This window comes from Schistocerca americana, chromosome X (assembly GCF_021461395.2).
Source record: "Schistocerca americana isolate TAMUIC-IGC-003095 chromosome X, iqSchAmer2.1, whole genome shotgun sequence".
NCBI lineage: Eukaryota > Metazoa > Arthropoda > Insecta > Orthoptera > Acrididae > Schistocerca > Schistocerca americana.
This window is the reverse complement of record NC_060130.1, coordinates 891,707,190-891,730,941: the sequence shown is the minus strand read 5'-3', so window position 1 is coordinate 891,730,941 and position 23,752 is coordinate 891,707,190. Positions and strand designations below refer to the sequence as shown.

At 44.4% G+C, this 23,752-nt stretch overlaps 1 protein-coding gene across 1 annotated transcript in view; it reads right to left on the bottom strand.

The window, feature by feature from the left end:
- LOC124555200 (prolyl 3-hydroxylase 1-like) overlaps positions 1-23,752 on the bottom strand; it is a 460,841-nt gene that overhangs the window by 237,419 nt on the left and 199,670 nt on the right. The window contains exon 2 of the mRNA XM_047129045.1: positions 7,014-7,157. Coding sequence (XP_046985001.1) covers positions 7,014-7,157 — 144 coding nt within the window. The remainder of the gene's footprint in view (positions 1-7,013; positions 7,158-23,752) is intronic.

The window sequence follows — 23,752 nt, the reverse complement described above, 5'->3', positions numbered from 1 at the left end:
CTGGCTATTTCATTTTAATGGCTACCAAAATACTACGCTCTGATTAGAGAAGAGGAGAGGAGAGGGAAGGGAGTTTGTACATTATGCAGTACATGTTTACACAAGTTTACGTCAAATGTCAAGGAAATAATGTACCTTGAAAAAAATTTGTATGTATCATTTTAATGTTATAGAAGAATGTATGTAATTGTACACAAATTTCTGTTGAAAATATTGCAACTTTGCGCCAGTTTTTTTGGTTCCGTATCTCAATTGGTAAAAACGGAACCATTTAGGATTACTTCGTTGTCCGTTTGTCTGTCCGCCTGATAAGATCACTTTTTCTCAGAACGGGTAGAGGTATCAAGCTGAAATTTATGACAGGTGGTAAGGTTTATCGTCCCTTGGTAGTGTAAAAATGTTAAGCATCTAAGTCAGTGCAATCAGAAGATGCTGACATTTACGTAACAAATTTTGATACTCACAAACTCACTCATCAAAAGCTACAGGGTACTTCCAGTTGATATAGAATCATAAAACTTGCCAAGAAGCAAGGTTTCACATTATAAGTAAAGGAAAAAATCCGAAAATCGTTAATTTATAATTATATCACATAAAAAAATATTTTACTGGCATTTATTGTCTGTCTGTCTCTCCGTCTGCTAAGACCCCTTTATTCTCAGGAACGAGTAGAGGTATCAAGTTGAAATTTTTGTCACATGCTTAGGTCTACCGTCCATTGTCGGCGTAAATACGTAATATAAGCTTGTAAGTCAACGCAATCAATGGTCACATATTTAGCTACTCGCAAACTTATTCATATAAACCGACAGATGAACTTCCTGTGTAGATGTCGTGCTTGGTGGTCTAGCAGGACACCGCGTATATGGAAACTGAGAGGTCGCGGGATTAAATTTCGGTTAGACCATCGATTTTCAGTCTTCGTTTAAACCTAGCCTTGACATCACAACGATGTGACAAGTCGTCAGAAACAACAGCTCTGATTCCACTTTAAGCTGTAGGTTCCCTTTCCCCAGTTTGATAACTGGAATAGGTTAGGGACACGCTAGCCACAGAAGTGAAATCCAATAGAAAGACTTGCACCAGACCACTGAACTGCACGAAGCTATTATCTGTATACAGGGTGGTTATAACTAAGCTTTTGCTAGTTGAGAGGGCTCCCATGACAAACGAGTGATCGCATAACAATGAAACTTTGCGGAAACATTTGTAAGGGCATGCGGATGAGAAATAACGAATAAACCATTGAAAGAAACACATTTTAATTTGCATATGAGAGGGTAACATATTTTAATTATATACCATGTTTACGTTCCAGGTTTCACACGTTGCTCAGTGTGACAACCATTTACGTCCACGACAGACTGGAGCCGCACTACAGCCAAAAATATCTCCCTCACTATGCTCATCTTCATCTTATGGATCGCACATTGTGTCTAGCATTTTTAGCCATGGCAACAGCAATTTCTTCAGCAGTTTGTGGCGCAATTTGCCGTCGGTCTCCCGCAAGAGCAATTCCCAAATCATCAAATTGGTTCAAATGGCTCTGAGCACTATGGGACTTAACATCTGAGCTCATTAGTCCCCTAGAACTTAGAACTACTTAAACCTAACTAACCTAAGGACATCACACACATCCATGCCCGAGGCAGGATTCGAACTTGCGACCACAGCAGCAGCGCGGATCCGGACTGAAGCGCCTAGAACCGCTCGGTCACAGCGGCCGGCTCCCAAATCATCAGTTAATTCGAATTTCCGAATCATGTTCTTCTACCCCAGTACAAAAAGTGGACCTCTCCGTATTCCTCTGCAACTGTGATGCACACTGGTGCTTTTGTTACAATCCTACATCGCCGTACAGTACTGGTGCCTAACGGCAAGTCATGACCCTAAGAACGCAAATCCTACAGTGAACAGTGAGAACGTCATTTCTATAAAGTTGGATACACATAGTTATCCATCTATAGTCTCAAAAAGTGAAAGTTTAACTTAACCAAGCTGTACAAAATTAAATTTGGTTCAAATGGTTCAAATGGCTCTGAGCACTATGGGACTTAACATCTATGGTCATCAGTCCCCTAGAACTTAGAACTACTTAAACCTAACTAACCTAAGGACATCACACACATCCATGCCCGAGGCAGGATTCGAACCTGCGACCGTAGCAGTCGCGCGGTTCCGGACTGAGCGCCTAGAACCGCTAGACCACCGCGACCGGCAATTAAATTTGAATAGGACGTCCTGTCCGCAAGCTGTACTCGCAGTTGTCCAGTTTTTATGTATCTTTTTAGTGTTATGCCTGAGATATGTAAATATCTTTGACTTTTAAGTGGAGGTTACGTGACTTTTCCTTACTGCATTTCTTATCTCATTTTTACGCCTCATTTTAATACTACGCTCTGAGTGGCTCTGAGCACTATGCGACTTAACTTCTGAGGTCATCAGTCGCCTAGAACTTAGAACTAATTAAACCTAACTAACCTAAGGACATCACACACATCCATGCCCGAGGCAAGATTCGAACCTGCGACCGTAGCGGTCACTTGGTTCCAGACTGAATCGCCTTTAACCGCACGGCCACACCGGCCGGCCGCTCTGAGTGGTTGGAAAGAGGATGGGGAGGGTTTTTTAAATTTCCTACTAAAACAATTGGGCCATTTACGACATCTAGAACTTTTGACTGGTTGAAGATAAGGGACGGTAGGGGAAGAGGGTTTTTAAATTCCCACTGACACATCTGGGATAGTTTCACCATATTGGACTTTTTGATTGGCTCTTTCATTTTTAAAACTATACTGTGATTGAAGCGTCCTGGAAGATTAAAACTGTGTGCCGGACCGAGACTCGAACTCGGGACCTTTGCCTTTCGCGGGCAAGTGCTCTACCATCTGAGCTACCCAAGCACGACTCACGCCCCGTCCTCACAGCTTTACTTCCGCCAGTACCTCGTCTCCTACCTTCCAAACGTAACAAAAGCTCTCCTGCGAAGTTACCCGCGAAAGGTCCCGAGTTTGAGTCTCTGTCCGGAATACAGTTTTAATCTTCCAGGAAGTTTCATATCAGCGCACACTCTTTTGCAGAGTGAAAATTTCATTCTATACTGTGATTGTTTGGAAAAAGCAGAGGGGGAAGGGGGGATGGAAAAAGATGGAAGGGTTGAGGAGACAGGAACAAGGAGACAAGGGTCGTGGTTGTGTAATGTGTTGAAGTCGAGGTCAAGGTAAAAGATCATTGGTCTCTGACCCTTAAGACAGAGTAATTTTCAAGGTCATTTAAGCGCAAAATCAACCAGGTTCTCCACAGCTATGCTAGTGTCGCTATAAGACAGAATTCATCTTCCTTGCCTTGTGCGTTCTGTCTAGTTGTAGGTGTACAATGTTTTATTTGGGAGAGATATACACAAATTATTCAAAAAAATCTTCATTTACATTTTTTACTTATAAGTAAGAAGCTGTTTTCTCCCTTAGAGAAATACACTGTCTGACTAAAAAGTGAACCACCCAGAAGACATCGTCAGATGTCAATGTAACTTCGTACATGTACACACCAGCCATTATTAAGTAAATGATTAGAGCCACAGTTCTTTGTGACAGGTAGGACAGCCACCCCAGTGCACTAGTGTTGTTCATGTTTCGTGTCTTTACTGAACGAGGTGAGAAATATAAGGTGCGTGAATAGTATCAGACGTTGAGTGATCACTGTGAATGACACAGAGAAGCTGCGAACTCGTGTGAGATAGAGTACCCAGCGCATGTCAAAGTTTGAAATTGGTCTGATTGTGGGTCTCCATTTGTCTGGCCGGTCGAATCGTGCAATTTCCAGATCTATGGGCCATTTTGAGAAACATGACTGCATGGAAACGTGATGGCAGCATACTCGTCGTCAAGGGTCAGATGGACCACGTCTGGCTACGATAAGAGAGGATCGCCATGTTGCGCCCCTTCACATCTGCATCTGGCATCCGGGAACAAGTAATGGACTCCCTGCAACATTCTCTGTCAGCCCGCACCATTTCTCAGAGCCGCGCGGGATTATCTGAGCGGTCTGGGGCGCTGCAGTTATGGACTGTGCGGCTGATTCCGGCGGAGGTTCAAGTCCTCCCTCGGGCATGGGTGTGTGTGTTCGTCCATAGGTTAAGTAGTGTGTAAGCTTAGGGACTGATGACCTTAGCCGTTAATTCCCATAAGATTACACACACATTTGAACATTTCTCAGAGACTAGCAGCAGCCAGACGATGAAATTATCGTCCCATGCATGGTTTGGGGTTAACATCACGACAGAAATGGCTGCGTTTGGAGTGGCGCTGTGACCTGGAAGCACGGACTGGTAATGAATGGTGTCGCACTGTGTTCAGCTGTGTATCACGGTTCTGCACTAACCTGGATGACCATGTTCGGCGAGTATGGCAGCGACCTGGACGAGAGATCCAATTTTTCCAATGTTTTGGAGAGACGTAGTGTTTCATTCCTAGCATTATTATGTAACAAGCCATCGCCTAAGACATTAGTTCGCAGATGACAGCGATTGAGGGAACTTTGACAGTACAGTGGCATGTCACGGATACACAGCGTTCCCATGTGTGACCTCTGACGTCACATTTGGTGATGTCATTTCGCAACAGAACAATGTTCGTCCACATATAGCACGTATCTTCATGAACTATCTGCATGGTATTGAGGTATTCCCATGGGCAGCAAGATACCCAGAACTGTCTCTGATAGGACATGTGTACGACCGTCTTGGACATAAACTCCATACCATTGGCATTATCCATGACATCGAAGTCCGGTTACAACGTATGTGGGGTAGCCTGCCTCAGTAATGGATACAACAGCACTTTATGAGACGCTTTCCAACCGAATCAGAGCATGGATCCAGGCCAGAGGGTTTGAAACGTAGTATTCTCTCTAAATTTGACTTGATTTTCTGATCACTGCAACAACATCACAGAGTCTTTCAATTCATAAAGTTTCATTTCGTTTCCTTGCAGATTTCGAAGTACTTTACCTTTTTTGTCTGGCAGTGTAATAACATTCACCCTTTCCGTTTTTTAATTTGAGGTATGTGTTTAAAGAAACTTTTTATTTCTAAATCAGCCTTTATCTCTCACATTGACTCTTACTGAGCTGTAGGAGTATTGCAGAAAATAAATAATTGTTCATTACTAAGTTTATTTGTACATTAAGGATTACTCTCGTTTTAAGGATGATTGTCATGTTAGTTGTTGTTGTTATTGTTGCTGTTGTTGTTGTGTTGCCTTCAGTCTCACGACTGGTTAGATGCAAATCTCCATGCTACACTATCCTCTGTAAGCCTCTTCATCTCCGAATAACTACTACAATCTACATTCTTCTGAATCTACTTACTGTATTCATCTGTTGGTTTCCCTCTACGATTTTTACTCCCCCGCCCCCTCCCCCACACTTCCCTCCAGTAATAAACTGGTGATCCCTTGAAGTCTCAGAAGATGTCTAATTAACAGATCGCATCCGTGAGTCAAGTTGTGCCACAAATTTCATGCCTATCCAGTTTCACTCGCTACCTCCTCATTACTTAAGCGATCTACCCAGATAATCTTCAGCATTCTTCTGTAGACCACATTTCAAAAGCCTCTATTCTCATCTTATTTCAGCTGTTTATTATCCATATTTCACTTCCATGCATGGCTTCGCAAGAGACAAATACCTTCAGAAAATACATCCCAACGTTGCATTCTATATTCGATGTTACCGAAATTCTCTCCTTCACAGCACCACCCAGTTTCAGCTCTGAAAGTGGCATGGTGAATAAATTGGCGGTGGTCTTGTGTTGTGGTTATGTTATGTGGTCCAATAGACGCTTGCCGCGGCGTCCAGCTCTCTTCTATCTTCTGCATATACGTGTATGTCGTAGCAGCAAGCGCCGTACCAGTCAGTAAGTCGCAGTATGTCATAACCGATTTATTGGAGCACAGACATTCATACTAATTTGAACTTATTCGTATGCTGATATTCCCGTCCCACGGGAAGTCGAAGAATAGTGGTATCTGCACTGTATGAAACTGAGCCGAGTGGCAGGCGTTCAGTTGATTTTCGTGGAAGATACTTCCCGTAGGCCTACGCAAGCAGACAGGGATACACTCCTTTGCTGGCATACCGCTTGTGCATGAGACGGTTTTAAACTACTCCGGACATAATTTGGCACTCGAGACAGGTTCGCAGTGCACACAGAATACTCTTAAATGGTTTTTTGAAAGTTAAAGCCACTTTACCACCTTCATCTACCTAATTTTTTCAAAGTGAATATTTCTTTATTATAGCATTCCATTGCGCACTATCAGCTGATTTCGGCGCGTGTCCATTACCACAGGTTCAAAAAAGACAGCTCTATTTACACTTCACAGCCACTGGAAAAGAGAATTTTCACACTCTCATGCAATGTCTGTGAAGTGTGGATGGAAGTCTGATTTTTGTAGCACTTAATATTGCTCAGACGCCGTAAGCAGCAGGTGGTGCTCAACTAAATGATGAAATAAAGAAAAATTCATAAAAAAACCAAATAGTTGAAAATGGCAAAATGTTTTTAGGCTAAAAACATTTACTGCGGCCGTGGAACCGCTCACAAGGGAATAAATGAGCTCTTTTAATAGTTTCTGAACTGATTTGATTGTATAGGTTATACACAATTCTACTTGCAACGTATTTGAACTTAGTATAGAAATGACGGTAGCGTGAGATTCTGCTAGTAGGCAGTACTAAACAGGTGACGGGGCACAACCAATGGCAATGCGATTTACTAAAGAAACGGCCAATAAATCCATAATCACAGTACATATTCCTTGCAAGAATTTCATTTACCATATGAAGCTTCTTTAATGTGGAAGAAACGTTTTTTCGCTGGCTAATTAAATATTATCGTAAAACAACGCAATATAATACTATAATAGATTTCTGTATTCACAGAATTGTTAATCAGTTACTTATTGTATTCTCAGGACAATTAAATAAAATTATTTATGAATTTAGCGACTTACCGCTGCTTCGAGATTTGTTATTTCTGACATTTCCACCTCTGGAAGCGTGGAATAGAATTTGAGATTGGCCTTCATAACCTCATTGTCTGGGTTTCTTGTCAGAAATGTAAACGTAGCCTGAGCAGCTTCCTGTAGCATGAGTCGCTGAAAGGGAGGATGACAGAAGTCAGTATAACAGACAAGCATGTTAAAAAAATAAGCACCATAAAATAATTAATATACATAAATTTGCAGCATACGAAACAATCTTTGAAAGTAAATTGTGAAACACACTTTGTTTCAAAATGTATGTTCTGTAAACATTGTTGGTGAGTAATAGTGACTTATGAGGAAAGCTAACGACAAATTAATTTCGTAATATTAATAATAATGTTTATAAAATATTTTTCCTGCTTCAGTCATTTTTTTTTTTTACACTTCGGTAGCATGCTGCTTTCATCAGGTGCTTTACAGTTGCATTTTGGCGAAACACTTCGTGCTCATAAATATTAGTAAAATGTTACTGAAACTGAAGAAATATTTTATGAATTTTATAATGTAATACCAATTCCATATCATATGGATAAATTTAAATTATTGATAAAAACGATTAGTGCCTAGTTTTGGTATAGAGACATCAAATTAGTTGCAATAGCATTAGATTTTTTATTGTGACTGATGTGAAGGTTGTGTCCTGCGTCACGTGGACACCATATTTTCATAAATCGTCCAAAATATCGAAATAATATTTTCAGCAAGTTAGAGGGTGCGAAGGTTTGAAAGGTTCCCTTAACGAATAATATTCCTAAACTTTTCATTTACTGACTTACTGAAACAAATATGTATTTTTTTAAAGAAACCGATGGGCTTTTTTTGGCGACGTTGGACAGCTCTTGAAAAGAGTAGATCATACACTATGTGGTCAAAAGTATCCGGACACGTAGCTGAAAATGACTGACAAATTCGTGGCGCCCTCCATCGGTAATGCTGGATTTCAATATGGTGTTGACCCACCCTTAGCCTTGAGGACAGCTTCCATTCTCGCATGCATACGTTCAATCAGGTGCTCGGAGGTTTCTTGAAGAATGGCAACCCATTCTTCACGGAATGCTGCACTGAGGAGAGGTATCGATGTCGGTCGGTGAGGCCTGGCACGAACTCGGCGTTCCAAAACAACATCCCAAAAGTGTTCTGTAGGATTCAGGTCAGGACTATGTGCAGGCCGGTCCATTGCAGGGATGTTATCTTCGTGTAGCTACTCCGCCACAGGCCGTGCATTACGAACAAATGCTCGATCGTGTTGAAAGATGCAATCGCCATCCCCGAATTGCTCTTCAACAGTGGGAAGGAAGAAGGTGCAAGCCCCCTTCATGAAAAACACGACCACACCATGACACCACAGCCTCCGAATTTTTCTGTTGGCACTACACACACTGGCAGATGACGTTCATCGGGCATTCGCATACCTACTCCCTGCCATCGGATCGCCACATTGTGTACCGTGATTCGGCACTTCACACAAAGTTTTTCCACTGTTCAATAGTCTAATGTTTACGCTCCTTACACCAAGCGAGGCGTCGTTTGACATTTACTGGCGAGATATGTGCTGTATGAGCAGCCGCTCGACCATGAAATCCAAGTTTTCTCACCTCCTGCCTAACTGTCATAGTACTTGCAGTGGATCGTGATGCAGTTGCGAATTCCTGAGTGATGGTCTAGATAGATGTCTGCCTATTACACATTACGACCCTCTTCAACAGTCGTCGGTTTCTGTCAGTCAACAGACGAGGTCGGCCTGTACGCTTTTGTGCTGTACGTGTCCCTTCATGTTTCGACTTCACTATCACATAAGAACATTGGACCTAGGGATGTTTAGGAGTGTGAAAATCTTGCGTACATACGTACGCAAGTGACACCCAATCACCTGACCATGTTCGAAGTCCGTGAGTTCCGCGGAGCACCCCATTCTGCTCTCTCACGATGTCTAATGACTACTGAGGTCACTGATATGGAGTACCTGGCAGCAGGTGGCAACACAGTGCACCTAATATGAAAAACCTATGTTTTTGGGGGTATCAGGATACTTTTGATCACATAGTGTAAATATGAGACGGAAGTCTAGCGACACAGTGCAGTTTTAGGCCCGGTATTCAGTAGTTACAGTGAATTGGAGGTGAAACTTTTACGTTTAGGGAGATTTTAGACAGATGTGCATTCAACACCTGTTTGGTCTACTTCGGTGATACGTTTTATTGCGAGTATTTGTATGTGCTGCGTCAGTCACGCCAGTTTTACGAATGATCAAATATCATTAATAAAGTACGACGGCGTGCTGGAAAGTAATACCTCTGAATTTTTTATCCGATAACTCTTAAACCCTTTTAAATAAAAGAAACGTTATTAACATTCTATGGCTTTATTCTTTATTTCTACATAATTGTATGTCAATATATTCACCCAGGTGACAAACACATTGATCCTACCGAGAAACCAGTTTGTTGACACCGTCACTGTAGAATTTTGGACTTTGTTGACGGAATCGTAACATGACCTCTGTCTGCACCGCTCAGTCACTATCAAAGGGGAGTTCAAATGGCTCTGAGCACTATGGGACTTAACTTATGAGGTCATCAGTCTACTAGAACTTAGAACTACTTAAACCTAACTAACTTAAGGACAGCATACACATCCATGTCCGAGGCAGGATTCGAACCTGCGACCGTTGTGGTCGCGCGGTTCCAGACTGTAGCGCCTAGAACCGCTCGGCCACCCCGACCGATAAAAGGAAGTAGTCGAAGTTGTTGTTTAAGTTTTAGAACCAGATGAAAATAAGTAGAGAACAAGTCGGGACTCTAAGGGCGATGATGAATGACAGTGAAACCAAGGCGTTGGATTGTTGCATATGTCGTAGCGCTCTATGTGTGGACGAACTCTTTCAGTTCAGACCTCCATTACAGCACGCTGTTTCTCAGGCACCGTCAGAGTTACCCTATACACTGCCATGTTACATCCTATGATTTGGAGCCCACCAGCGGTAGGGAGCTGCAAATAAGTAGACACGAAGAATAAAGATTTTCATATACAAAATTCGGAAGCATAACCTTTCAGCACATCTTCGTGCACCACCCCGTTAAAAAACATATTTACTTCAATATCTTAGTAGGTAAGAAAGTTAAAAATATTTTCACAATTGTAAAGCAATGGCACAGTTCCATTTGTTTACGTATATTGAAACATCAGTGGAACAGGCGCGTCCAGATCACGCGGAACACTTTTTCTTTTTTAAATATGTCTTATTGTGCAGGTAGAGCGGGCTGTTCGAATTCCGACCCATTGTACAGTGAAGTATTTTAACTAGATATCGGAGGAGATGGTAATGGAGAAATGGGAGTCCCATTTAGAAATGTTAGAGGAGGAATTCACAGTTCCAATATTTGCCTTTCAACCGACGAAAGCCTCTCAAAAATATTGCTTGGAAACGGAAACGGAGGCAAGGTTACATGGGAACTATTTTCAGTTTAATTCTGGCACAATATGCCCAGATAAAAAATAGAAAGGTCTCGTGTAAACGGATGTGTGTTCATGCAGAGCCTAGTCGATGACATGGTTGTCATGTGCAGTGTAAGGGAGAATCGTATCAACTTATTCTCCCTGGAGGGCCCAGTCACCCCACGAAGTCCAACCTGTTTGCGGTCAGAGTTATAATATTTTTTTGCAGATCTTAGTTATTCGCAATGTAAGGTAAGTGGTCAGTTTATTCATTTATTGTGATGAGGGTGTGAGACTCATGTCTTTGTAATGAAACTGTGCTTAAAATGTCACATGTTGACTCCATAATGTTATATTAAAAATTCTGTCGTACTATGAGAGGGTACGCAGCTTTTGAGTACAGGTGTCCATGCAAGCAAAGTGGCCACTTTGAGTAGGGGAAAACATTAAAGCAGCGGCCGGAAGATGGGCTCCCGGCGATACTTACAGCGAGTCCTTATAGGGGTGACTTAGAAGTGACAAATGAAGAGAAGAAAAAGTAAATAAAAAGAAGGAAAAGCGAAAAGCAGCCGATGAGAAGGCAGGGAAAAAAGAGCGCAAAGAGCAGGAAACTCAGCCCTAGAAGAGCTCTTTTTGGCAACAACTATGAAGACAGAAGGTGCGTGTACTGCTAAGAAAAGTTTTCAAATTGAGGACCAGAAGAGCAGTGGATTTGGTGCCAGTTGTGCTCCCTCTGGGACCACGAACTCTGCACAGGAGTCGAGGAACACTGTTTGAATTTTATTTGTGAAAAGTGTAAATAATTTAATTCGAATTATGTTTCACAATAAATGTGGCCGAGCGGTTATAGGCCCTACAGTCTGGAGCCGCGCGACCGCAACGGTCGCAGGTTCTAATCCTGCCTCGGGCGTGGATGTGTGTGATGTCCTTAGGTTGATTAGATTTAAGTAGTTCTAAGTTCTAGGGGACTGATGACCTCAGAAGTTAAGTCCCATAGTGCTCAGAGCCATTTTTTCACAATAAAATATATTTACTTGTTTGTTTGTTAAAGCAGTTTTTTATCCCTTATTTTTGAGTTTAAAAATACAGTAAGTGGTTAATTTGTGATAATTTCATTGGTTAAAGATAGTAGTAAGGTAATGAAACTATTCAACATTAATCTTCAGTAGCTGCAGATTATAGTCACTGATTTCTTTCTATTGCTATTCGTCTTAAAAAATATGAATACCTTAGCCCGGTCATTTTGCCCGGCGCTGCCGTATCTATGCTGCTATCCTTCGCAGATTATGCGGCTGACCGCAATGCTGATCGTGCACTTTGTTCGTTTGGTAACTGTATTACCGACTTGCTTCAGTGGAGTGTTTGCGAAGTTATCGCTGTGTTCGCAATCATATATCACAAGCTCTTTATATTTTAAGAGCACACACATCAAACGAGCAGCAAGGAAACTACATTTACATCTATACTCTGCAAGGCATCTTACGGCTTGTAGTGGAAACTAGTTGGTGCACATCTATCTTTTCCGCCCTTTCCTCTTACATCCACGAATGATACACGAGGAGAACGACTGCCGGAAATCTCCGTAAGAGCTCGCATTTCTCTGATTTTACCATCATCGTCTTTTCGCAAGATATATGTTGGAGGAAGCAATATCTTACTTGACTCTTTTAGGGAACATATATTCCCGGAATTTTAACAGAAAAACCTCTTCGTGATGAATATCACCTTTCTCTTAGAGTCTGCTATGAGGGTAGGATGAAGACATCGTTAAGAAAAAGGAAAATTGGGGTCTAACGTTCCGTCGACAACGAGCTCATTAGCGACGGAGCACAGATGTAACAAGATGGGGGAGTAGTGTCTTTTTTAAAGAAACTTTACTGGCATTCGCCGTAATCGATTTAGGGAAATCGCATGAATCACAGTCTGGATGACTGGACGCGGACTAGAATCCCACTACACTCGATTTCGAGTCGAGAAGAACACTTTTTAATTTGCCTCTCACACCGCGCATGATATCTTGGTATCGACCCAGTTTCTGGTTTTCAGTCACAATTCATTCTGCGCCTTAATCGTTATGACCTCTCACCTGGTTACCTCTCACCTGTTTGTATTTCCATCATGCTGTCGGTCTTACTACAACAACCGTCGCGCAGAGCGCTGCTTTTTTTTTTTTTATATCTTACGTATTTCCTCTGTTAATCCAAGCTTGTAAGTTGGCTCTGAGCACTATGGGACTTAACATCTATGGTCATCAGTCCCCTAGAACTTAGAACTACTTAAACCTAACTAACCTAAGGACAGCACACAACACCCAGTCGTCACGAGCCAGAGAAAATCCCTGACCCCGCCGGGAATCGAACCCGGGAACCCAGGCCAGGCTTGTAAGTATTCCTGACTGATGAGCAAATAGATGTAAATAGTTCGAACGGCGCTATTTTGTCGTATTCTGATGTACAAGGAGTGTTGCGAGAAGACTAGAATAAAGGCGGAAGCCCTGGTATAGCTGGGGTTCTCGACCACAAACCCTGGGAACCACGGCACTAGCAACATTTTACAGTCTTGCAGAGTATGGGTGCCCAGTACGGTACAAATCTACAAGGCACTAGACGTAGGCTTGTTACAAGTTGTTTGAAACCCACACCACTGGTCAAACACCAGCTCGCAGTCCTAAGGCCACAAGATTTTCTTCGTGAACTAGGTGCCAACGCGGAGCCAACAAATTAGGCTCATCAGGGAAACAGTATATTAGATGGACACTTTCGGCACCCCAAAATTGAGGTTCAGAATAAGTTTCCTAAAGATCCTTCCAGTCTTGCAACCAACAGCAGCTACAGCAAGGAAACAATTGTGGATTAAGCGTCTTGAAAGTGGCACAACTTGGCCTCTGTCTTCGGAAATTCTGCCACCTAGGAATGAACAGAATTGGATCTTGTGAAGATAATTCATTTACCTTCGTTCTAGAGTTGGAAAATCCCGGAGTGACCTTCAGAAATGTCACTTCCCTGTGAATACCACCAACCGTAACTGCGGAGAAGCTCAGACCACGGCACATTCACTGTGTGTCAGCTGTGCCATATTACCTTGTACAGAAGATTTTCTGCTTGCAACTCCGATCGCAACTGAAGATGCAAGATTTTGGTCAACGGTAGCGTAACTTGATAATTCTTCCTCTCGTTTGCTTTTAATGGTAATTAAAATGTGTTATATTTGTTTCTGACTCGAATAGATACCAAAATTTTCGTGGGTAAACCATATTTCATTAGGGTTCTCGAAAGAAACTCAGCGTTCCATGTGCCTTTCCAATGATTATTTTTGCGTGGTCGTTCCAGTTTACATCGATCGGGATGTATACTTCCAGATATTCATCGAATGTGGTGGTTTCTGAAGACTAATCATCGATCGAGTAGCTAAAAAATTGGTCTTCCCGTCTGTTTACGTTGAAAAGCAGTGATTCTCTGCAGATTTTCCTACATTTAGCTACAATTTTCTAATCTTGTGACTTATCTATGTACACCATAATTATCCGCACGCGACTTCAAACGCTGTTCACCAGGTCGTTTATTTACACTGGCGAGCCAAACGATTATGACCAACTGCTTGGGGACTGATGAGCTCAGAAGTTAAGTCCAATAGTGCTCAGAGCCATTTGAATCATTTGAACCAACTGCTTAATAACTTCAAGAATGAGATTTTCACTATGCAGCGGAGTGTTCGCTGACATGAAACTTCCTGGCAGATTAAAACTGTGTGCCGGTCCGAGACTCGAACTCGGGACCCGAGTTCGAGTCTCGGACCGGCACACAGTTTTAATCTGCCAGGAGGTTGCTTAATAGCTTGATTGTCCGTCTCTGGAACGAAATACATCACTGATTCTGCGTGTCCAGGATTCGACAGTTTGTTGCTAGGTTTATGGAGGTATGTAGTATTAGAAATCTACGCACAGGTCATGTAATTCGCGTAAATAACGGGCTGCTGATTTGCGTTCGCCGTGATGGCGCCCGATAGCGCCCCAGATAGGTACCAAAAAATTTACATCAGGCGAATATGGTCTCCGAGATATCAAAGTGAGTGAGTTCATTTTAGTGCTCTTCAAACCACTGTAGCGCGATTTTGGCTCCGAGACACGGAACATTATACTGCTGAAAGATGAAATCGCCTTCGGGGAAGACATCAAGCATGATAGGATGCAGTTAGTTCACAGCTGTCAGCGTGTCTTCGATTGTTACCATAGGTCCTATGCAAAGGCAGGAGAATGTCTCCCGTAGCAAAATACTGCGCCCACCAGCCTGTGTCCGCGGCGCGCTGCACGTTTCGAGCGGCCCCGATGACAGCGTTTGTGGAGACGACCATCGACCTCATGTAGAAGAAATGTGATTCACCCGAAGAGCCGACACGTTTCCATTGATCGACGTTCGAATCCCGACGATCCCGCACACACTGCAGTCGTAACTGACGATATCATTGGGTCAACATGTGAACACGCAGGGGTGATCTACTGCGGATCTCATTGTTCAACGATGTAAGATGAACGGTGTTCTCCGAAATACTTGTGCGACCATCAGCATTGTGCTCTTCCTGCAGAAATACCACAGATTTCCATCTATCCTGCTTTAGAGAGCAGACGAGCCTCCGAACCAAACGATTTAAGAACAGTCCCGTACGTCCAACTATTTAGCGCCTAGTGGTAGTTCGACTGACCTTTTTCCTCTTTCCATAGATGCTCACGATCGTAGCACGAGAACATTCGACCAGCTTCGTCGTTTCGGAGATACTCGTTCACAAGATCTGCACAGTAATAATCGACCCTTGGTCAAAGTCGCTTACCTCAGTGGATTTACCCATCAGCCCATATCTTCGCTAGGGTGATCCCTTGTCCATCTCTGCTCCGCTTGCATACTTTCGTTACCACGTCACGTGGATGCAGCGGCATCCAACGTCGCGGTGGGCAGTGGTCATAATGTTTTGGCTTATTACTGTATATCGTGAACAATTTTACAGGTGGCCTGGCCTACTTCCAAAGCTATTTTCTCAGCTAACGATTTCTCCTCGTTAAAGTGGACGCGCTGAGCTGCAGTACACTACTGGTCATCAAAATTCCTACACCAAGAAGAAATGCAGATGATAAACGGGTATTCATTGGACAGATACACTCCCGGAAATGGAAAAAAGAACACATTGACACCGGTGTGTCAGACCCACCATACTTGCTCCGGACACTGCGAGAGGGCTGTACAAGCAATGATCACACGCACGGCACAGCGGACACACCAGGAACCGCGGTGTTGGCCGTCGAATGGCGCTAGCTGCGCAGCATTTGTGCACCGCCGCCGTCAGTGTCAGCCAGTTTGCCGTGGCATACGGAGCTCCATCGCAGTCTTTAACACTGGTAGCATGCCGCGACAGCGTGGACGTGAACCGTATGTGCAGTTGACGGACTTTGAGCGAGGGCGTATAGTGGGCATGCGGGAGGCCGGGTGGACGTTACCGCCGAATTGCTCAACACGTGGGGCGTGAGGTCTCCACAGTACATCGATGTTGTCGCCAGTGGTCGGCGGAAGGTGCACGTGCCCGTCGACCTGGGACCGGACCGCAGCGACGCACGGATGCACGCCAAGACCGTAGGATCCTACGCAGTCCCGTAGGGGAGCGCACCGCCACTTCCCAGCAAATTAGGGACACTGTTGCTCCTGGGGTATCGGCGAGGACCATTCGCAACCGTCTCCATGAAGCTGGGCTATGGTCCCGCACACCGTTAGGACGTCTTCCGCTCACGCCCCAACATCGTGCAGCCCGCCTCCAGTGGTGTCGCGACAGGCGTGAATGGAGGGACGAATGGAGACGTGTCGTCTTCAGCGATGAGAGTCGCTTCTGCCTTGGTGCCAATGATGGTCGTATGCGTGTTTGGCGCCGTGCAGGTGAGCGCCACAATCAGGACTGCATACGACCGAGGCACACAGGGCCAACACCCGGCATCATGGTGTGGGGAGCGATCTCCTACACTGGCCGTACACCACTGGTGATCGTCGAGGGGACACTGAATAGTGCACGGTACATCCAAACCGTCATCGAACCCATCGTTCTACCATTCCTAGACCGGCATGGGAACTTGCTGTTCCAACAGGACAATGGACTTCCGCATGTATCCCGTGCCACCCAACGTGCTCTAGAAGGTGTAAGTCAACTACCCTGGCCAGCAAGATCTCCGGATCTGTCCCCCATTGAGCATGTTTGGGACTGGATGAAGTGTCGTCTCACGCGGTCTGCACGTCCAGCACGAACGCTGGTCCAACTGAGGCGCCAGGTGGAAATGGCATGGCAAGCCGTTCCACAGGACTACAGCCAGCATCTCTACGATCGTCTCCATGGGAGAATAGCAGCCTGCATTGCTGCGAATGGTGGATATACACTGTACTAGTGCCGACATTGTGCATGCTCTGTTGCCTGTGTCTATGTGCCTGTGGTTCTGTCAGTGTGATCACGTGATGTATCTGACCCCAGGAATGTGTCAATAAAGTTTCCCCTTCCTGGGACAATGAATTCACAGTGTTCTTATTTCAATTTCCAGGAGTGTATATTAAACTAGAACTGACATGTGATTACATTTTCACGCAATTTGGGTGCATAGATCCTGAGAAATCAGTACCCAGAACAACCATCTCTGGCCGTGATAACGGCCTTGATACGCCTGGGCATAGAGTCAAACAGAGCTTGGATGGCGTGTGTAGGTACAGCTGCCCATGCAGCTTCAACACGATACCACAGTTCATCAAGAGTAGTGACTGGCGTATTGTGATGAGCCAGTTGCTCGGCCACCATTGACCAGACGTTTTCAATTGGTGAGAGATCTGCAGAATGTGCTGGCCAGGGCAGCAGTCGAACATTTCCTGTACTCAGAAAGGCCCGTATAGGACCTGCAACATGCGGTCGTGCATTATCCTGCTGAAATGTAGGGTTTCGCAGGGATCGAATGAAGGGTAGAGCCACGGGTCGTAACACATCTTAAATGTAACGTCCACTGCTCAAAAGTGCCGTCATTGCGAACAAGACGTGACCGAGACGTGTAACCAATGGCACCCCATACCATCACGCCGGGTGATACGCCAGTATGGCGATGACGAATACACGCTTCCAATGTGCGTTGACCGCGATGTTGCCAAACACGGATGCGACCATCATGATGCTGTAAACAGAACCTGGATTCATCCGAAGAAATGACGTTTTGCCATTCGTGCACCCAGGTTCGTCGTTGAGTACACCATCGCAGGCGCTCCTGCCTGTGATGCAGCGTCAAGGGTAACCGCAGCCATGGTCTCCGAGCTGATAGTCCATGCTGCTGCAAACGTCGTCGAACTGTTGGTGCAGATGGTTGTTGTCTTGGAAACGTCCCCATCTGTTGACTCAGGGATCGAGACGTGGCTGCACGATCCGTTACAGCCATGCGGATAAGATGCCTGTCATCTCGACTGCTAGTGATATGAGGCCGTTGGGACCCAGCAGGGCGTTCCGTATTACCCTCCTGAACCCACCGATTCTATATTCTGCTAACAGTCGTTGGATCTCGACCAACGCAAGCAGCAATGCCGCGATACGATAAACCGCAATTGCGTTAGGCTACAATCCGACCTTTATCAAAGTCGGAAACGTGATGGTACGCATTTCTCCTCCTTACACGAGGCATCACAACAACGTTTCACCAGGCAACGCCGGTCAACTGCTGTTTGTGTATGAGAAATCGGTTGGAAACTTTCCTCATGTCAGCACGTTGTAGGTGTCGCCAACAGCGCCATCCTTGTGTGAATGCTCCGATAAGCTAATCATTTGCATCACAGCATCTTCTTCCTGTCGGCTGAATTTCGCGTCTGTAGCACGTTATCTTCGTGGTGTAGCAATTTTAATCGCCAGTAGTGTAGCTACTAAACTTTCAATCTAATGGTAAAGCTGGTACGAAATTCCGTTAACTCGTAGTTAGTGTACTAGGCTGCAGTTTGGGAGTATTTCGAAAGTATTTTGGGAGTCAAGAAACAAGGCGCTAACCTAGGCGACCTTATCTGCTGCCTTCTGGATCTGACGGATGGAGTAGTTGAGCTTCACAAGCGCGCTGTTTGAAGAATCAATGTTGATTCCCACACAGGCAATGTTCGGTTACGAAAAGCGGCATATTATACTAGCATAAAACATGCTCTATAATACTACAACAGTTGAGTTGCGCATTTTTCCAACCAGTTGGTATCCTACATCCCTCCAACGACCTACGATAAAGTGCTGCTTGAAGGATAACACGTTCTTTCGCATAACCTATGCCGAATAATACAACTACCACATCAAATCCAACCGTTTTTCCTCTATTGAGAGATTTTAGTTGATTTACCATTTCGCGATTTTTTACTTTAATATGTCGTTTCGGTGTTCGTGTGACAACTTAATATAGGGACTCAGTATGACCTTCGTGAGTGAAATAATTGCGGAAGACAGATTCAGTATATCGGCCTTGTCGGTGTCGAAGTCCGTTTCGGTGCCAGTATGATCACTAAGCGGGTGGCTAGATAATTTTAATCCGTTTATGGCTTTAAGTAAGACCAAAGTATCTTAATGTCATATTAGTAGATAAAGTTTTACTCTCCAGTTCGAGATTCAGAATTAACTCTCTCAGTGGACCTCACTATGAATGGGACTGTAAACCTAGAGCGTGTAAGAAATTTCTGTGTTCTGTGGAGTGAATCGGGCAAACATGAATGGACGCTGACTTATTGTAGTCTTTCTTCTCGGTGGTATAGTTACTTTCATGAATAACAAGAAAGAATAAATTTCATTTTTAAAAGTTTTTTGAGCCGAGAGTATTATTTCAATACAAAAATTCGTTTTATCGTCTAGCAATTACCACGAATTCCCCAGGTGCTATGATACGGGGAAATGCTTCCAGCTACTACGATTCAGCGTATCCCGTAATGTGTCTGTTTCTTGCAACACCGTCCCATTCTAAAGTATGAGTCGTACAGCCATTAGTGGTAATAGTTTTTTGTCTGAGATGGAATTCTTCAGCTAGAATAGAGAAGAAAAACGTTTAAGTTATTGAAGGTATGGCACTAAAAACATCTGACCGAGAACTCATTATTGGTCATCATCTTCCTCTGAGAAACGAAATGAAAGAGAGTGAGTTGTTACTTTCTTTCTATAATTTCAAAGACGTTTGTTGCCACTGTCATCCATCGAGTTGCTTCTAGCGACAGAGTATACAGCATCAATAATAAAAGAGCCATTCGGAAGAGAAAGACAGGTACCTCTATTAATAAGAAGCATAAAGAAAGAGCGGACGACGGGACTCAATCTGTTTCTTTAACTTGCAATTGAAAATAAGAACACCGCCGGTGGCCTCAAAGCCTTACGTCTTGTTAGTGTGAACCAATCAGGGACTAGTCAAATTGTATTCTTGGCAGGGAAATGTGAAGCTCTTCAGAAAAGAGTTTTGCACTTTTGTATGGTGATTTAAAAGTGAAAAAAGGGGGAACGTGCAACGGTAGTTCTAGTTTTTACAGCGTCAAAAAACGTATAAAACAATCTGGCGAATGAGGATGCGGGTCGCTCATACAACCGTGTTTACGGCGTCACGTTCATATGATAGCAACGCGGACATGCATGATGTTTAATAGATTCTGAATATGAAAAGTAAAAGTTTTTGACAAGCGATAATAAACAAAGAGCCTAGCATTTTGTTGTGCAACTAAAATTTGCTAACTTTTTATCTACTGTAGTAGTGAAGCAACAGAGCCCTTTTTTCTGTGTAACGATATCAGTTGTTTGGGCGGGCCGGGGTGGCCGAGCGGTTCTAGGCGCTACAGTGTGGAACCGCGTGACCGCTACGGTCGCAGGTTCGAATCCTGCCTCGGGCATGGATGTGTGTGATGTCCTTAGGTTAGTTAGGTTTAAGTAGTTCTAAGTTCTAGGGGACTGATGACCTCAGCAGTTAAGTCCCATAGTGCTCAGAGACATTTGAACCATTTTTTTTTCAGCTGTTTGGAACACAGAGCCTCTTCAATTGCAGCAGTCGAATTACTCGCAAAACAGTTGCGAAATGTGACGAGCAACGCTAACAGCACAGTGCTACTTTATTTCAACTGTTACGCAGAAAGGGGTTTAAAGGGACCTACAAAGAAACACAACCAGCTTGACCTCATATTTGAAGGAGAAAAACGTACACGCCAGCCGGTGTGACCGAGCGGTTCTAGGCGCTTCAGTCTGGAACCGCGCGACCGCTACGGTCGCAGGTTCGACTCCTACCTCGGGCGTGGATGTGTGTGATGTCCTTAGGTTAGTTAGGTTTAAGTAGTTCTAAGTCTAGGGGACTGATGACCTCAGATATTAAGTCCCATAGTGCTTAGAGTCATCTCAACCATAAAAAAAGAAAAAAAAAACAACTACTACATGTGGTAATAATCGAAGGCACCATGAGCTGTGGATGGTGTGAATTTTATTGCGGGTCACCTGCATCCCTTCGTGATTTATATCTGCACCGACAGTGAGGGCGCCTTCCAACAGGATAGTTATCCGTGTCATAAGGCCTGAATCGTGTTACAGTGCTGCAGCAGTGTGATAATGACTTCACGTTGATGTAAAGGCCACCAAATTCGTCTGATATGAACCTGATGGAACACATCTGGGACAATATCAGGTGCCAGCTCTGCGCCCAAATATCACAGGCCCGCAATTTACAGGAGTTGCGTGACCTGTGCGTCGACATTTGGCGCCACATTCCTTCGGAAACCTGCTAAGGAACTGTAGAATCCGTGACACACAGAATCGCTTCTGTACTGCGTTCCAAAGATGAACTAACACTGTACAAAGAAGGTGACCATAATGGTTTTACTCGTCAGATTTCTATGGCAGGATGTAATATATTCCTTGGCTCATCTTGAACTGTTCACTCTCCGAATTTCTAGCGTAAATCGTAACGTGATGCATAACGTCTTTCTGATAGTGTTTTCAATTGGAGATTTTCTCTGAGGCCCCTCTATCTTCACCGTTATTCATCTCTTAGGTTCCATGATGACGACGAAAACTCAAGAATCGGTCGAAGAAAATTTTTTTAAAAGATCCTCTTCGTCGATAATACACACTTTTATTGGTTTCTTCCAATGAATCTGCCATATCAACAATTAAATTTATGCAAGTGATTCTCATTAACGTTTAAAAACTTACGAAGCGATGTACACTGAAGCAGCAAAGAAACTGGTTTAAAAATGGTAAACAGGCAGAATACGGCGCTGCGGTCGGCAACGCCTGTATAAGACAACAAGGGTCTGGCGCTGTTGTTAGATTGGTTACTCCGAGGTAGCAATGAAGTGGGGATTTTCCGGTACGACCATTTCACGAGTGTACCGTGAATATCAGGAATCCTGTGAAACATCAAATCTCCGACATCGCTGCGGCCCCAAAAAGATCCTGCAGGAACGGTTCCAGCAACGACTGAAGAGAACCGTTCAACTTGATAGGGGTTCAACCCTTCCGCAAATTGCTGCAGATTTCAATTCTGGGCCATCAACAAGTGTCAGCGTGCGAACCATTCAACGAAATATCATCGATAACGGCTTTTGGAGCCGAAGGCCCACTCATGTACACTTGATGACTGCACGACACAAAGCTTTACGCCTCGCCGGGGAGCATCAACGCCGACATTGGACTGTTTATGACTGGAAACATGTTGCCTGTCGGACGAGTCTCGTATCAGGATTGAATCGAGCGGATGGACGTGTACGGGTATGGAGACAACCTCATGAATCCATGGACCCTGCATGTCAGCAGGGGACTGTTCAAGCTGGTGGAGCCTGTATAATGGTCCGGGGCGTGTGCAGATGGAGTGATGTGGGACCCCTGGTAAGTCTAGATACGACTCTAACAGGTGACACATACTTAAGCATCCTGTCTGATCACCTTCATCCATTCATGTCCATTGTACATCAGGACGGACTTGGGCAATTCCAGCAGGACAATGCGACACCCCACACGTCCAGAATTGCTACGTAATGGGTCCAGGAACACTCTTCTGAGTTTAAACACTTCCTCTGGCCACCAAACTCCCCTGTCAAAATGGTTCAAATGGCTCTGAGCACTATGGGACTTAACATCTGTGGTCATCAGTCCCCTAGAACTTAGAACTACTTAAACCTAACTAACCAAAGGACATCACACACATCCATGCCCGAGGCAGGATTCGAACCTGCGACCGTAGCAGTCGCGCGGTTCCGGACTGAGCGCCTAGAACCGGTAGACCACCGCGGCCGGCAACTCCCCTGTCATGAACATTATTAAGCACATCTGGGATCCCTTGCAACGTGCTGTTCAGAAGAGATCTCCATCTTCTCGTACTCTTACGGATTTATGGACAGCGCTGCAGGATTGATGGTGTCAATTCCCCCCAGCACTACTTCAGACATTAGTCAAGTCCATGCCACGTCGTGTTGCGGGACTTTTGCGTGCTCGCAGGGGGCCCTACACGATATCAGGCAGGTATACCAGTGTCTGTGTCTCCTCAGTATAGATGATGCTGAGACAAGTAATTTAATGTAGGACACATCCGTGCCGCAAATGTCGGGAAATACCCCAGAAGTAGATGACAAATGTTGAAAATCTGATGTCGCAAAGTAACGTACGTTGCCGCACATGCAGCTTTTGAGCCTTTCGGCCTGTTGCACCTAATCATTCCAACCCAAATCAAGTATTTACATCGGTGTGTCTCCAGGCCTAGGTGAACGGCTTTAGAGCGTGGACTCAGGGTCTGAGTCTTGCGTCTGGCAGGCAGCATTTTTTTCATTGCGTTAAACATTTACGAAGGTTATTCGAAAAGTAAGGAACGATCGGTAGCGAAATGGAAATCACAGCGAGTTTTCCACAGGTGTGTTTGGCAGTGTCTTTAGTATGCCCATCGATCGTATTACGTCATTCTTTTTAGTTCTGAGCACACAGGTAAGATACCTAGAACAATAGTGTCTCCCGCCAAGTACGAGCGCCTGGTTAGAAATTTCGCCTTAAGCTATGCAGCCAACATTACAGAACTGTCGTGCGTTTTCTTCTTCAAAACAAATCTCAGCCGCATTCTGCAGGGACAATGAAGATGCCACTGCATCTTTTTCAACTGGAAATGTTTCATTATCCACAATACAGCCCGTAATTGTCTCCCTCTGAGTTTTATCTCTACTCACATGAACCGCTGGCTATGAAGACAACATTTTGGCACAGACAACGAGGTGTAGGCCAGCGTAGAGAATTGGCGGATAGCA